This window comes from Anabrus simplex, chromosome 3 (genome assembly GCF_040414725.1).
Source record: "Anabrus simplex isolate iqAnaSimp1 chromosome 3, ASM4041472v1, whole genome shotgun sequence".
In the NCBI taxonomy this organism is placed as follows: Eukaryota; Metazoa; Arthropoda; class Insecta; order Orthoptera; family Tettigoniidae; genus Anabrus; species Anabrus simplex.
This window is the reverse complement of record NC_090267.1, coordinates 10,066,737-10,084,260: the sequence shown is the minus strand read 5'-3', so window position 1 is coordinate 10,084,260 and position 17,524 is coordinate 10,066,737. Positions and strand designations below refer to the sequence as shown.

Sequence of the window (17,524 nt, the reverse complement as noted above, 5' to 3'; positions counted from 1 at the left end):
AAGAAATGGATGTAGTAAACTACATGGAACTAGAAGATCACCATTGGATGGATGACAACACTGGCGAGTCGGGAGATGAAGATTGTCTAGCATGCACGGAAAGACGAGATATCATGACCCAAGAATACTTGCATATCCTTATGTCCAGATACGCTCTAAGACAAGAAAATGCTATCCTACGATACACTCACATTTAATAACACGAGAACCATGTGATTGGTAAGAAAAATCCCTACCCGTGATTTTTCTTATTTTAAGCAGGGGAGGGATGTGACTGTTCACAACGTCACTTATGGTATGTCATGATATCCAGGAGATGAAATATGCCGTTTTCCGCGTCATTCTACGATAAAAACTGCCCAAGTCAGAATTTTTCTGCCCGCTCCAGGACTCGAGTTGCAATATCCAGAGTCGCGCGACCCAGCTCTAGTTGCTGGTAATTAGCAGCAAGGCGGTGCAAGAGCGCTTGTACTCGAAACTCTCTCGCTCCCACCACGAGCGAGATGAAACCATACGCGTTATCACGTGACAAAGAATCTAGGTCACTAACTGAGCCCAGAGAGTAGGTCCAACGTGAAAACTAACATTATACCATGTTTTCCTCGCTCATCCACCACTACCAACTTATCGCGTTCAGCTGTTTTATTTCTGTTAATTTTCATAAATCGCAAAATACCCACTGGATAATTAAGCGCAAACATTCATTTGAATCAGGGAATTTTACGCATAATTATGAGACCGAGAAGTGCTCTACTTAACTGACAGAGAGATAACTGCGCTGTAAACAAGGGCGCGTCTTAATGACTAACAGATGTTGGACTCTAGCCGTGCCAGGGAACAGAAGGAATCCCCTGTGCTCGTCATCATTCACCGCCAAAAGCTAAAGGACGCTTTTAAGATTGCTTCAGAACCTACGAAGTTATTTTAATAACAGTCACTCAGTGGAGATGGGAATACAAGAGCTACATTTTGATATCCTGTTCGTTACTGTACGTTGCGTATTAACGGACAATGTGTGAGAAAAGATTGCATTTTTTCCCCCACCCTCAGCATTCGGGTCTCTAGCGTAGCGCGCCTATATATTCATGAGCTGAGAAGGAGACACCAACCAGTGCGTTCTTATTGTAATGCCAGTACGGTAGTATTCCGTCGTGGCTTGTGAGTGAGTCGTTTGTGAAGAAATAATCTTGTAATTTGAGTAGTGTAATACAGTGATTCATTAAATTCTGTGAGTATGTGGAAATAATCACCCTCTGAGTGAGATGTTAGCGTGTACAGTGTGCCGCAAATTAATAAATAGGAACGGTACGAAACCGTAATAACTGATACCCGTGTGTAAAAAGGGTCATACATCAAGCCTCCTATGTGTCTAAGTTAATACGGCTCAGTTAACATATATAGTGACGTACTTAGCGAAGTGGGTGGAGCGTACGTGCTTGATATCAATATGAATTACCAATAAAGTCAGTGAACAGCTCAGTTAGACCTAATTGAGGACAGCGCCACGTTAAAATAACCCGCAGTACAGTGAGAGCTCGACTTACGGCTAAGTGCATTAGAACAGGCCTGAACTAGTATCATGAATACGAGAATGCTAATACATTAGTGGCCTAACCACTGTCGTTTCTAGGGAAACTAGTGAAATTTCAGGGCCTATAATCGCTGCCTACAAGAAGAATAGATAAATGAGAAGGGATTAATGTCGGGCTTCTGGGACATTACCGACATTAGGTTGGAATGCTCGTGCTATTGAGCAAATCCAACCATATGTTCAAATTGTGGTGTGTGATAAACTAAAGTATTCACTTGAGATAATTTCCCCTCATTTACATGTCTACGTGAACGCCGGAGTGAACGCCGACGCCCATCTGAATGCCAGAATTTTGCCTGCATATTAGAGAGAACCCGACGCCTAGTTGTCTTCGCCTGGTATAGCAGAGAACGTCGAGAACGTCATACCAGATCAAGCCGTCATGTTCGTGACCTGCCAGGAAGTCATCATGGGTCTTCACATCACCGATGACGTGATGCAAGCAGTCTAAAATCCATGGAGTGCCTCCCTGTAAAGCTGTGAACGTGGTATCCAGAAGGCTGAGTACATTTCCAATTATTTATATCTTTGAAGGTCGTGTCCCATTGTAAATATGTAAATTTTTCACTTAGATGTAACGTAGACTGCAAGCACGCCATTTCAGAGGGATAATAATTATAATTTCATTTTTATTTGGGTTTTTATAGAATACTTTCTTCATGGTTTGGGAACGACCATATTTCACTTCCATTTTTTTTTACAAGGGTTTGATAATGTATGACGTAAGTTTAAGGACCTCAGATTAATTATGTGTGAAGTACTGTCAAGTAAAGGGGCTTAAATAATTCTACGTAAACGACTCCAGTTATCATCTTTCTACAGCCAATAGGAGTCCTCAAAGATATCTCAGTAACTGATTTTTTTTTGTACTTCACAAGCTCTTAGGAAATCCTCCTTACTAGAAATTAAAACTGCTGGAACAACGAATGGAGCATGAGATTGGGGTATATATCTCACATCGCTAATTAGTTCGCGAACACACAAGTTAACTTGAACCGTGATGGCAGGAGATCATCAATAAATCTGCATCGTAGTCAATGTACCGAGAGGAGAAATGAAATGGGTGAACAGGCGGTAGCCATAATATATAGTGTGAAATGAGAATGTTAAGTTCCCTCGGAACTCTTTAGTAATGTACACGAAGTGGATCTCGTGATGTGAACATGTTGATTAGGCCTGATATAGGGCTGTGATTTATGTGATGCCATTTGTGGCTAGTATTGAAAGAAGTGAATAGATTATTTGCCGTGGAGCCATTGCCCGAGAAGGCTAGTAGACCGCTCGTTGGAACGGTGTCACGGATAGCTTCCAGCTGGAGTTTTATGAGCCCCTTTAAACGGGGGAGTGAGGGCGTTTTTCTTCAGTGAAATAGAACAGAGACAAGTAGTGAGTTTCTTTCCTTTTCGGTACAAAGATTACGCGTGTTAATTTAAAAAGAGCCAACGTCGCAGAGATTCCAAATGAGCATAAATGAAGGACCCCTCCAATTTATTTCTTTAATTATCCACAGCGTATAGGGAATTCCAGGTCAGATATACCCCGTCTCAGAAGGTCCTGAGTTCATCGCAGGAGACAGTAAGGCCTCCTGTCACAAGCGGCAGGTGAAATAAGACCACCTGCGGCCCATCGTGTGTATGTGAAATGTATATATTCTTGTCCACTGGTTGCAGGTATTGCTATAATACTTTGTTTATGATGTCTGGTATTGAAGTCGCTAAATGCTTGTCCATAGGTAACATCGTTGTGTAAATAATGTCCTGATATATGTGTTGATAAAAATCCTAATGAAATGGGCGTGTTTGTCATACTGCATATTTGGCAACGTATAACTTAAAGTACTGTTGTAACGCGACTTTCAAGGGATTGGGAGTGTAAATTGCCTATTTCAGTTCATACGATACTAGCAAACTTATATCATAATTTGATGCAAGTTGAATATATTAATTTTCGACAAACAAACAGAATTACAGCTGGGTATGCCTATGTTGAATAGATGTGTGTGTAAAGTGATTAGTGTAAGTGTAAAGTGGAATAATTAGAGAGAAAACGCCTCTCTAAGTCTGAGGTACCGGTAGTGTAATAGTTCGAGAGGGAGCGCCTTCTTAATTTTGAATATTTAAACGTATAATGAAGTGTAGAAAAGACTACCGAACATTTAAACGTTAAGATCACCCAAGTTAATATATGTAAGGTGTTTGTATGGCATATCCATGTAAATAATGTGTTTCACTAGTATAAGTAAAAATTTATTATACAAGATATTGTCTTTCTTCTCATTAGTAATGAAATGGTATTCCTCTCATAATTAACTTTTCCCCCTACTATAGAGACTATTACTAAAGGACTTACCGCCCCATCGGACAGTCCACAGACCCGAAAATGAGATACCGACTCGGCTAGCGAACTATTCCAGTAGGGGAGGGCGAGGCTTCGACAAACCGGGCTGAGTTCGAAGCTCACCGATGGTGTTCCATTCTAACGTCATATTTATGAACAATGGTAACTGGTTTATGTACAGATGCCTTGGAAAGGTTACACTAGTAAGATACTAAGCTATCCAGTACTTCAATGTAATTTGATGTTTAAATTACAGGAGATGATCGGATTTGAATGACAGTGTTTAAACTTCACAAAGTGATTTAACATTGAATGCTAAAAGTGAGAAAACATTGTCGTTCGTGACACTTCAAAACTGTACATAATTTTGTATTTAATCCTGACAAGTGATAAACCTGTGCTAATCGCGAGACGGAATTCAGTATTTCAAACTGTACAGGCATTGAACTTTGTGACAGTGTTACTCTACCAAGGTGTTAGAACATTTCGACAAACTACGCGTTTATGTTACAAGCTACTGACACAAGTAGTTGAATTTAACAGTGCTATTGAACTTAAGATTTATTTTCCAGTGACCATATTCACGATAGAACATAGCCTTAGAACTGTGGTTAAATAAACTGGTACACTTAACATTTCTTGTGTTGAACCCAGGACGGTTCCTAAAAGGACAGTGTTTTCTTTATTTAATTGTGAACGGGACTAAATTCATCCCAAAAGAAATTCTTTGGTTTCATTTATTTCTAGAATTAATTCGAACTTGAACTGTGTAAAATTTGGAAGTGGAATATTTTATTTTCTACGTGACTATTCAGCTGAAGTTCTCATATTTAACTTTGATAAAGTGACATTTATTTTCTGTGGCTGATACGTCACAGATGTAATTTTGAGTTCAATTCAAGCCCTCAGCAATAACTGTGTTCATTAGTGAATCCCACTGTGAAGTCGACTGACTGCAGACCACTATTAACTATTATTTCATTTGTGCAGACCAGTTACTTAGGATCTATTTCATGCCCAGTGCCATGGTACAACCAAGACTACGGTTGCTCCTAGACCATCCAGACCTCCGAGATATTCGAGACCTTCCAGATATTGAAGACCGGCTCGGAAGATGGTGGCATCATAAGCAGACATTTTGACCCGCAATGTATCAGGGCCAATTCTACCCCCAAGCACAAGTACTCATTATAACTGCTGTGCTGAGGTGATGTTGAAATCTGACTTTATTTCATGAATAAACTTTATGATATCCCAGAGAACAACAGCCCATTAATTGAACTAGTCCCCAAGTTACTCACTAATTTTAATATATACCGAGCTCGATAGCTGCAGTCGCTTAAGTGCAGCCAGTATCCAGTATTCAGGAGATAGTAGGTTCGAACCCCACTGTCGGCAGCCCTGAAAATGGTTTTCCGTGGTGTCCCATTTTCACACCAGCCAAATGCTGGGGCTGTACCTTAATTAAGGCCATGGCCGCTTCCTTCCCACTCCTAGTCCTCCCCTGTTCCATCGTCGCCATAAGACCTATCTGTGCCGGTGCGACGTAAAGCAAGTAGCAAAAAAAAAAAATTTTAAATATCAATCATTACAATTTCATAAAAATCTTCAATTATAAACCTTTAAATACCCCTCCGGTCATCATAACAGATTCCACCTTACCCCCTCCCCATAATGCAACTCCGCCGCCAGCTTCCAGCACTCTCATTGTTGCGCCTATCCCTCCCGCCCCAACTTACTCTCCGCCTAAGCAAGCTCACAGATACAACACACGCAGCAACGGGCATACATTTAACAGGCCCCCTTGAACGGCTAATATCTCCGGTCAACGCTGATCCAACATAACAGGTAAGCGATCTTAGACTCCCATTTTGAACACCCTAATTTCAAGGCCCAAGTACATCTTTTTCCTTTTTCCATTTTTCAGATTTCAGTTCACGCACTTGGCATCTTATTTTGTACCGTTTCGATCTTGGACTCCCAGTAAAAATGAAGCGGCTTCAGGCATGATCAATTCCTGTTTGAAGTGTTACTACTCCGTGTCTGCTACAATATGTGATTTCTCTTGCCCGTCTCACGTATTCTATACAAGAGTGTGATTTAATTATTTCTTCATTCAAAAGAATATAATCATTTTTTTGTCATGATGAACATTCTTATTAACTGACTGGCAGCTATGAGTTTGATTATTACACTGCCAGCTCTGTGTTGTACCTTACGTTTTTAACCTCTGGAAACACGATTATGTGTTTTTTTCTAATTTAGCCATGATGAACACATATATTTTCACTCTTGATTTATGTTTTATCATTCTGATTGACTGGTAGCAATGATACCCTAATGATTTTAATTATTACACTACCAGTTCTGTATTGTACTTTCTGTTTTTATCCTCTGTTTCAACACGATTGTGTGTTTTTCTCTTAGCCATGTTGTAATATTTTATAATTTTTTCACACTAGTTTTTAGCCTATTTGATTTCCTAAATGTAAATGTTGTTTCTTAGGGTACCATATATTTTAAATGACACAAGGTTAGGGGCCCTGACCTAACTTTAGGTTAAGATTTATTTTTGGCTGATGATGCTTACGACAGTTAAGCGAAACATGTCCCATCTCACAACGCCTGTTGTAATGTTTATTTCCTAAATATGAGGAAAGTTAAGTATGGAAAGGTGGTGTTAACTATTTTTCTTATTTTAAAGTTCATAATCTGATATCCAATACGGTCTACAATGAGGTTTATTACTTGCAAGGCAATAATTCAAATGAAAGCAGTGATCAGGTTTACTGTGTCGTAGGCCTACTGCTGAACTGACAGAGACAAATGACTGGCCATTAAGTTCTTTTGTATCTATATTGAAATATATGATAACACAATACCCTTATCCCTTTCTTTTACGGGATTGAGTATGAAGTGAGACGAATCTTCTTAGCGAGTTTTTACGGCCGTATGCCCATCCTGACGTCAACCTCACCAGAGGAATTAATGAGATGTAACGAATGACGTGATATGAGTAACTAAAACTGACTTTTATATGTACCATAGGCCTAAATGTCGTGTTCACCATTTTTTTCCTTTTTACATTTAGAGATCTGCCTTCCGACGAAAATAGCCAGTATAAATTACATACAATCTAACTTTGTTAAATAATAGTATAGAGTGTTTACACGTACAATTTATAGCTCTTTATAATCTAGAAGTCATGTGTTCGTTGCACAAAATTATGTGGTTATCGCATATTGGACCCCTTTTAATATTTTTGGCTGTAAAAGTGGGAGAAAAAGAGGTCTAATAGGCGAGTAAATACGGTAAGTGTGGCAAAGGATCTGCAGAGGTCAACACCACGAACAAATATCATTTTAAAACAAATCTATTTGAAAGATAAGAGATAGGTGAAGTGGTATCAGGGCAGTAGTCCGAGTAGTGAGCAGAATGAGGCACACAAATGTTCAGTCTGGATCAGCAAGCCTTTGTAGGTCAACGGGGAGAATGGTATGAGGAGTAGAATGTGCAAAGGTTTGCGTGTCCAGTCAGGAGAGATAGGAAAGTCTTTAACCTTCATATGCCGTTTGCCGATGATTGCCGCTTTATTTTATTTCACATTATATTATGACATCTTAATGTTTTCTTCTTGCCGTTGCTTAAATTTTGTTTTATAGTGATGTAATACCATGGCGGGCAGATCTCAAATAGGAGCTGGCCAGGGGCCATTCTGCCGTGGTGAAGATTAATTATTTCCTCTATTTTGTTTGTTTGATTGCCTATTTTATCTAATTTAACTTCATTTAATTTAAATTTTGTTAGTGTAACTATTGTGTTTTGTTGATTTGTTTGGTATCTGTGCAGTAAGTGGAGATGAGCCGATTATTTTATGGTAAATTATTTTGGTTTGTTTGTTTGTTCAGTTAGTGCTATTTGATTGTGTAAGCATATAGTTTGGTATTTAGGTAGAATTTAAGTTGAAAGAGCTTGTCTAGGTTGGGCGTTGTCATTTTTCTTCATTAATAGATCAAAGGTAGCAAATACTGTAGATCTGGAGGAAAATAAAGAAATAAAGAAAGTTAAACATAATGACAGGAAGAGAGGGCAAGAGAAAAGGGGGACTTGAAACGACAATGACAAACTCCACACCTTGTCTTCCCTTTCTGTTCTTCTGTTTTCCTACACTGCCTTGTCACGTTATTTACGCGTTCCTATGATTATAGATATGACCTGACATATTACTTGTTTGCTCCTTCCCACTGCTCAGTTCCCAGAGAGGTTTCTGTTACACTGGTTCTCATCCAAACAAAACTCTCCATACGATGACATGCCTAACATATATAAATTCAGTCAACAAACAGTCATTTCTTTGATTGTTGTTTAACTATTATTAATTTCGTGTGGCTATTACTAGCCGAGTGCAGCCCTTGTAAGGCAGACCCTCCGATGAGGGTGGGCGGCACCTGCCATGTATAGGTAACTGCGTGTTATTGTGGTGGAGGATAGTGTTATGGGTGGTGTGTGAGTTGCAGGAATGTTGGGGACAGAACAAACACCCAGCCCCCGGGCCATTGGAATGAACCAATGAAGGTTAAAATCCCCGTCCCGGCCGGGAATCGAACCCGGGACCCCCTGAACCGAAGGCCAGTACGCTGACCATTCAGCCAACGAGTCGGACGTTGTTTAACTATAAAGAATATGGAATTTGAAAAGACTCTGTTCAGGTACCGTACTTTAAAACTACCATAAGACAACCACAGAAATGCATACAGACGTTTACTTTTTCATTCAACACACAATGCTTTCACAGAAGGGCTCTAATAAATTTGAAAGGCCTAAATGTAGTTAACTGAAATTAAGCATTTCATCGATAGAACAATGGTCAGCTGAATTCACCAACTGAACCTTACTAAGGAAAGATAAAGGATGATACCCGAGGATATGTGTCTAACACTTGTCCTGTTTCTTTAGACAGTTAGGAACGAAGAGAGAGAAATCTTCACAGTGAGTTTTTATGTCCAGATGCCGTTTCTAACGTCAACCTCATCAGAGGAGTCAATGAGTAAAAATTATGTAAGACACCAGGTAGGGAGAGCCAATATACAGTCTACTTCTGTCAAATAGCACTACAGAATCAGCTCAAGGCTTATCTCATAAACTGTAATTGGTTACCAGGATATTTTAAATTAATGCTGTGGTTAAATGTAAGAGAGGACCAAGAGTACTAACTTCGCAAACAAAAAAAGCAAATAAGTAAATAAATAAATAAAGAAGATCTCCATGCGATGGATGCAGATTAGGAATTAGAAATTATACACCACCTCTTCTCTTGCTGTGACAGATAACATTATAATAGTGATTGACATTATTAACAAACACGACTCAAACCAGCTAACCATGGTGTCAGACCATACAGATTTGACATGTCAAAAATCATTGTCACCAGCTGGATAACACAACCGATGTTGAATACTTTAAACTGAATAATAAGCAAGAGGTAAGGAAATACTAGTGGATTGTGTAGCAAATATTGCTTAAGTAAATCAAAGTTTTATGGTACCTGGGGAAAAATGCTGCAGTTTTTGTTGCTCACACTGCCTGTGCTCAGTTCTCTCAGATGAGATTGGCCATACCCAAAAAGAACTACCAGTGCACTGACTTTTATACAGGGATGTGACAGCCATCAGTTCATTATAACACCACTTCCAGCAACAGCTTATAATAACTTTGAGCTAACGTCATAACATCATGCTAACACACCGTGTTTGAAGCTGGCAACTCTACTGATACACTCCTAGTAACAACAAAACCAGGTGGCACACATCACATAGTGGAGAGCCTTACAACTATACCACACACCATGCTGGACTTAAGGGAAGTGCTCGAAAAATTATAAAAACTGGGTAAGAAAATGGGCAAATTAATATTTTTACAAGGATCTTCAAATTGATGTCTTAAAATGGGGGGTCACTTTCTTATATCTGTTCAGCAGTTTTCTCACAATTTCCATTATCATGCAGCAGCTTATCAGTTTGATCAATTAATTCAAATGTGTTTACCTGTGAAGGTCCTGGCTCTGTCAACTCTGGTTTGGTTTCTACCTTTACACGTGCCACTGCTGACTCAGGTTCAAAATTTTCCTGCAGGAAAGTAAATATATTAGACACACTATCAGACTCATCTCGTGGTCTATCTTAAAAATTGGTCGTGTTCAATCTGGACAAGATGCCTTGAGAAAGTTCTCTCATGCAGATGACATTTTATAGTCTTCCCTCTACAAGCAGCCATCAGTACACAATAACGATAGATATGACAAAACCATAACAAGTTTTACAACCAGAAAAACCTTGTTTATGAAAAGAACTGACAGGATTTCCTGCTACACAGACAGTAATTACAGTATAAGTATACTTATAACGACCTTGCTATACACACGGTCACCTTGACACATAGCAAAACCTGTCATGTTTTTATCTCACAAATACTGAACTACTAGCTGATGTACCCGTACTTCGCTACGTGATTCTCAAAAAGACTGAATTTGTGGTTTTCCTATCTGAAGTCAACATAGGTCATTACAAAAACATCAGTACGAAAGTAACGATTAAAAGCAATGTTATCACATAAAATACTCGATCAAATGAAAAGCCACACATTTTCTCACTTTTAAAAAACAGTACCACAGTGCCGATCTAACAGTGTAAAGTTTCAGAGCTGGAATGACTAGGCTGCAGACAGCCGTGAACACTCCTCTGCCATTATTCTGTTAAGTATGCACACTGCTCATTCCAATCAGTGCCTCAGAGTAGAAATTGAATAGCTTGAATGCTATGATGAACCAGTGTGTTAGGGATCAGTAGTATCGGAAAATGTATGAACCAGAGGAATGGCATGCTAAAGAAGAAACTTATGTAACTCCCCAGCTCTTTCCTGCTAATATTTAGGCAGGCTGTTACACTCGAAATGAAAGGGCAAGTTGGCCGTGTGGTTAGGGGCGCGCAGATGTGAGCTTGCATCTGGGAGATAGTGGATTTGAAGCCCACTGTCATCAGCCCTGAAGATTACAAGTAACTAACCTCAAGTTTTAATCCATACTGAAAGTCGGTTCAATACAATAAATAATGTTTTATTTTAAACCACCTATTCAATACATTAAAAGGTTATTACATTTAGTGTTTCACCACTAATATAAATATATAAGTGGGACATGTCTCACATCATCAGCCAATCTAAACTCTCAAAGGCTGGTTTATGTTTACAACTAATGACTCTATTTGTACATTTCACAATCTTAAACTTACTTTACTAATATCACAGAAGGCAGAATCATTGGTAGCGTGCCTTATTAACTAGAACTTAATATTGGAAAAGACGATAATTATACATTCATTTATAATTATGGTAGAATAAGTTTGCTCTCAAATATTTACAAACATTTATGTCTAAAGTCTTGAAGAATGATTTGTGATTCAAACTTAAGAACTTATGATAAGGTCATACACATTTAAAGTTTAAATCGTGAGATCGGGCTAAAAGTTTGTTATCCTTTGAGGATGAGTCAACGAAATTCTAAGATTTGGTCATCTTGTTGATTGTAACATGTGACAGGTTGAACTTTAGTCTGTAAGAAGTTTGAACTTTTGTAGTCATTTGACAACGGTAATGTTGTTGATTGAGTATGTATTTGTTGACATCAATGACCAAAGCTTTGAAGCAATGAATTAAAATGGAGCATAGTTAAAAGGGACGTGATTCGACGAACAATGTAGCTACAAGTTTTTAAATAGACTATCACTTGTTGGCATGTCTGTAACAAGAAAAAAGATTTGTGTGAGTGTCGAATGTTGTGTTACTAGTTGAGTGTGCACTAAGGAAACGTCACTTACCCCTCTTATTACTGCTTGTCTGTCTAGTGTTGTCTACTAAAGTTGTGTAGTAACTGCCTGTTCTTCTGCGTCTCCTCCTTGTGTTGTACGACTGAGGGGCTGGGTGGGAGGGAGTAGGGGTGGTCGGAGTAATGTTAGTAGGTGTGGCTTTGGGAGGGGAGAGTGTAGAGGAGGTACAGAGAGGGTTGTGTTCATTAATGTTACTTGAATACTGGTTGTTTTGGGGATAAAAGCTTTAGCAAAATCACTTTTCTCTAGGTTAAGTGTTTGTAAAATTTTAGGCAATTCTTTTTTTTTGCTACTTGCTTTACGTCGCACCAACCCAGATAGGTCTTATGGTGACGATGGGACAGGAAAGGCCTAGGAGTTGGAAGGAAGCGGCCGTAGCCTTAATTAACGTAGATATGAAAATGGGAAACCATGGGAAAACCGTCTTCAGGGCCGCCGTCAGTGGGAATCGAACCCACTATCTCCTGGATGCAGGCTCCCAGCCGCGCGCCTCTAACCGCATGACCTACTTGCCCGGTTAGGCAATTGTTCATGTAAAGGAGTTTTTAAATTTTATTTTCTATTTTTGTCAGTTATGTTCCCTCTTCTATTTATTTTTTTGATGATTTTTTAAGTCTTTCTCTGTAGTGGTAAACTGGTGGCCTGATTCTCTCATGTGAACACTCATAGCAGAATGTTTATTGACTTTTGCAGCATTGACATGTTCAAGGTATCTAGTAAGAAAGCTACGTCTTTAAGATGTTTGGTTCTTGAAAGAAGGCTTAAAATCTAAGTTAGTACCTACATTTTTAATATCTATAGAAAGAAATAACATATATAATCCAACCGAAGCTGATACTCAGAACAAAATAAATGAGATCTGGCTGAAAAGTGAAATTAAGTTACTCTACAGGAAGAAATCATTTCTAAACTTGCAATTATACGTGCACACTTGGAATTTTCTCAACTATTATCTCCTCTATAATGGATATCTATCCAAAACTGTATAACGGAAAAGCTTGTTGCTGTTTTGGACATGAAACAGAAAACCCTGGATAACAAACGCTTTCACTTAAAGGAAAACAAATTAAATTCAAACAAACTTAACAATAGGGCAAATTAACCTAATTCTGATCTAAAAAAACATTCCCACCACAATCAATCTATCAGATACAGACTTCACGGATAATCAGATGAACCTACTCAATAAAGGTTCAAAATCTGATTGGCCTCATTCACAAAAAATAGAAGACGAGATCACCGTAGTAGCAGAAGTCGAATCTAACTTAAATAAATAGACGGCAGATTTACAAAATTATAACAGGTCTGAAGTCAAAAAGAAATACCCAACTTTCATAACAGAAAGAAAGAATGACCTAATCCTACTCTCACAAAACAAATCATGACACTAAAATCTAACTTAAACAATAACAACATAATCGTTGATACAGATGTTGATTCGCATAGGGAACCTGAAATATTTGTCCCAAATGAGTAAATTTATAATAGCAACAGAAATGGTACGTTATTGGACATTATAAATTTTCCAGCTAACTAATTCCTAGTTGCCAGCGTTTCACCCCGTGTGCTACATTGGGCTCATCAGTTGGTACTTAGCACACCCACCCAGACGCATGGCTAGTGCATACAACAGAGGACACTGCGTAGGCTACTTGGAGCCACTGGCAGTGCCAATGCATTTTGAGAGATTTTGACTAATTACCAAAAATTGATGCCTGCTTGGCCATCAGATGACACAGATGTTGATTCCCATAGGGAACCTGAAATATTTGTCCCGAATTAGTAATTTTATAATACCAATAGAACTGGTCTGGTATTGGGCATTATAAATTTTCCAGCTAACTCATCCCTGGCTGCCAGCGTTTCACCCCTGTGTGCTAAGTTGGGCTCATCAGTTGGTACTTAGCACACCCACAACAGTCAACACATAAAATAAATAAACATGTGTCACAGATAGGAAACACCAGATAAGAATTTTGCCCAACAATACCAAAAAGGAAAGATCAGAAAACGAGCAAATTATGCCACATTTACAATATCCAAAGGTTTAAGGAACATCAAGAAAAGAATTATGAACGGTGAAAACCAGAGGCAATAAGAGTATAGTTAATAACGAAAGAACTCCAATCAAAGATTGCAGGGTAAGGATGAAGAAAAATACAAAAAGGGGATGGAAATAAGGATCAAAACTATAGGAAATATTCGCTTCGCCGGGCAGTGTTTATAAAAGAAGTCTCACAAGTGCGGAATAAGTAATAGATGTCGCAAACAGGCCATGTAGTATTTAGATAACAGTTCTCATTGTCCAAAGCAAAGTCTGTATTTTAAAAAAAGGGAAGAAAGGAGTCTGCAAGCATAAGTTTAAATGCCGGTAAGCTGCAAGAGCAAAAGTGGGTAGAGGCCAGACAGCCTAATGAAAAATTTAAAGTCCAAATAACAAGTTCATAGTACTTGCTCACCAAGCAGTCTACAGGTATTGGCACAGAAGTTCGCTACTTCACCACTTTGATACAAAGACAGACTCATTTTTGGGGGATGGAGCCCCAGAATATAAAGCACAATGGAAAAGTCTAGATGTATACAGAAAAAGAAAGACAGAATGTTCCAGAATGACCACAGCACAATCACTTGTCCATACGTGTTGAACAGGAACGTGCGGCATAGCAGGTGAAGATCGTAGCGCCTTGAGGGAGATGACATCACAGTCACATGTTCAGCAGAGTAGGTGAAAGCGGGCGAGCGCAGCAGTTGAGAGTGAAAGGTCGCAGCAGAGCAGTCGATGAAAATGCGGCAACGGAAGGTAAAAATAATAAAGAATAAGTAGTGGAGAGATCGTAATATATTCCCACATGCTGGCGAAAAGCGAAGCGACAATGAAGGTGTTGAGACGATGCCGTGTCGTTCTTCACAAGGGGCGCCAACTTGGAAGAGCGATGATTGAGACTAGAAGAAGAAAGCAGACAGACGAGAGATGATGTACCCAAACGAAGAGGGAAATGTGAGGATAAAGGAGAGAGAAAATGTAAAGAGAGAAAGAGAAAAAGGGGAGAGGAGAATGAGGAGAATGGACCGGTCCAAAAAACGGGGAAAGAATGCAAGATGAAAGGGAGGAGTTCAAAAGGCAGAGAGGTGATACATACATTAAAAAATACAATATAATATTATACAATATAGAAGAAAGACATATGTGGCATACATTATATAAATAAAGGATTATGGAACGGTGTCCTATATAAAAAATAAATTCCACGAGGTGAAAGTAAATAAGAAAGAGAAAACAAGGGCTATGCACTCATGGGGAGTCTGCGTAGGAACGGGGTTGTGGAGAGCAGCATTTCATGAGCAGGAAAATGTTTAAAAAGGACAGTTAAAAAAAGTCCATAGAAAAAGATAAAATACAGAAACAACACAAGGACAAAGAGAACCAAAGGGAATAACTACCATAGGAAGAAATTTTTTCCCTAGAATCGCAAATAAAACAAAGGGAGCACGGGAAGGAGAAAAAAAAAAAAGAAAAAAAGGAAACAGGTTAATTAATTTCTGAAGTTGAGAGAGATGGACACGTTTAACATCAAGAGAATCAGAAGGGGACTGCAAAAGAGCATTAGCAGGGTTAGGCAAGGAAATAATATGAAATGGGCCTATCTTTTTTTTTTTGTTATTTGATTTACGTTGCACCGACACAGATAGGTCTTATGGTGACGATGGGACAGGAAAGGCCTAGGAATGGGAAGGAAGCGGCCATGACCTCAATTAAGGTACAACCCCGGCATTTGCCTGGTGTGAAAATGGGAAGCCACGGAAAACCATCTTCAGGGCTCCTGACAGTGGGATTCGAACCCACTATCTCCTGGATGCGAGCTCACAGCTGCGCGCCCCTAAGTATAAGGCAATGGGCCTATCCACCGAGGGGCTAACTTAGCACAGAACTGACAACTGGAGGAGCTTTGGGGGGGAGGAGGGGTGATTACGGGGGAAAACCAAAAAACCATATCTCCAAGTTTAAAAGTAGACGATATATGACGAAAGTCGTGTTTTCTTAGAGATAAGTTGAGCAGTACGAAGATTAGAAAGGGCTTCGGTCCAAAGAGATTCAGTAGATTTAAAACATTGGATTCTAAAAGGGTGTAAAGATCCCAATTAAGAGATAAGGGAGTGTAAAGATCTGGCCCAAAAAAGTTAAGCGGGTGTTTGGGGGGTGGCACAATTTATACTAGAATTGAAAGCAAGGGCTAGGGCAGAGAAATTTATATCCCAATCCTCAGGGTGGGAATTGTGGAAGAGTGAAAGAGCAATTTTAAGATTATGATGATAATGTTCGACATTGTTAGCCTGGGGCTAATATGGAGAGGAATTAATTTTCTTACTTCTTAATTGCAAACACATATAAAAAACTTCAGAAGTGAAAATGGAGGCATAATCACACACCAAATTAGAGGGTAGGCCAATAAGAAGAAATACAGAGTTAGAGAGAAGATTAATAATAATGTGGGAAGAAATTTTGCGTAGTGTCAAGAACCAAATATTTACAAAACCCATTTAATAAGGTGAAAATATAGGTGTTACCACCCGATAAGCAAACAAGAGGTCCAACCAGAACAACAAGAAAGGTTTGAGCTGGTTAAGTAGGAGGAAAAACAGAATGTAAGCCCGTAGATTTAGTATTTAGAGGCTTCGCCAACTGACAAGGTTCGCAAGTGGAAACATATTGACGAATGCATTTACTCATTTGTGACCAACAATAAAGAGAGGCAATGTGAGCGTAAGTCCTGGCAAAACCAAAATGACCTCCCATGGAAGAAGAGTGAAAATAAGAAAGTATCACAGGTTGAAGAAGAGAGGGAACGACTCTAGCAGAAGACTTAGGGATGAGCTTAACAAGAAGAAGACCTCTGGATAACGAAAAAGGACCTTGATATGAGGGATCAGAAAGCAAGGTTTTCGTCTGAATCCAAAAATCATCGTAAGTTGATGAGACTGGCAAGACTGAAAAGATAAAGCAAAGTCAATTAATGAACAAATTAAATGATCCAATGAGAGTGCATCAAGGATGGTAATTGATTGCGAATCAGGAGGGGAAAAAGAAATGTCAGAAGAAGGGGTGTAAAAAAACAAGATAAAGCATCAGCAACAGAATTCTGTATACTGGAAATGAATTTTAGAGAAAATTTAAACCTTGAAAGATGCAATAAACATCAACCAGTTTTGCTGATCTTGGGAGCATTTTGGAGAAGCCATGAGAGGGAACGATTATCAGTTTTTACGATAAATTCTCTGATCAAGGTAATCAGAAAAATTTTTGAGTATAGTTACCAAGGCTAAGGTTTCACGTTCGTAGATAGAATAATTGTGTTCAGTAAAAGAAAGAAGTCTACTGAAATAGGGAATGGGCAAAGGGGTGCCAACAACCACCTGATTAAGAACACCAGAAATTGCATGATTAGAAGCGTCGGTGTGTACTTCAAAAGGTAAAGAAAAGTCTGGAAACTGCAGGATAGGAGCTTTAATAAGAAGAGATTTAAGGGTTGGAAAAGCATGTTGTTGAGTATGTGTCCAAAGAAATTTAACATTTTTACACTTAAGGTAGTACAGGAGTTCAGCAATATGCGAAAAGTTGGGAATAAAATGGTTGTAAAAAGAAACCATTATTAAAAATGTGCACAATTGCTTAATATTTTTAGGGGTAGAAAGTTGAGTAATAGCAGCAGTACGGTCA

General features: G+C 38.9%; 1 protein-coding gene across 10 annotated transcripts in view; it reads right to left on the bottom strand.

Moving 5' to 3' along the window:
• Positions 1 to 17,524, bottom strand: part of LOC136866606 (oocyte zinc finger protein XlCOF6-like) — a 214,414-nt gene that overhangs the window by 51,678 nt on the left and 145,212 nt on the right. For 9 of the 10 annotated variants that reach the window (XR_011017900.1, XM_068226552.1, XM_068226551.1 and 6 more), the window contains one exon: positions 9,973 to 10,053. The exons of the other annotated variant lie outside the window; for it this stretch is intronic. Coding sequence is in view for 8 of the 9 variants with exons in the window: in XM_068226552.1 (XP_068082653.1) it covers positions 9,973 to 10,053 (81 nt within the window). In the remaining variant the exon portion in view is untranslated. The remainder of the gene's footprint in view (positions 1 to 9,972; positions 10,054 to 17,524) is intronic. 10 annotated transcript variants of the gene reach the window in all.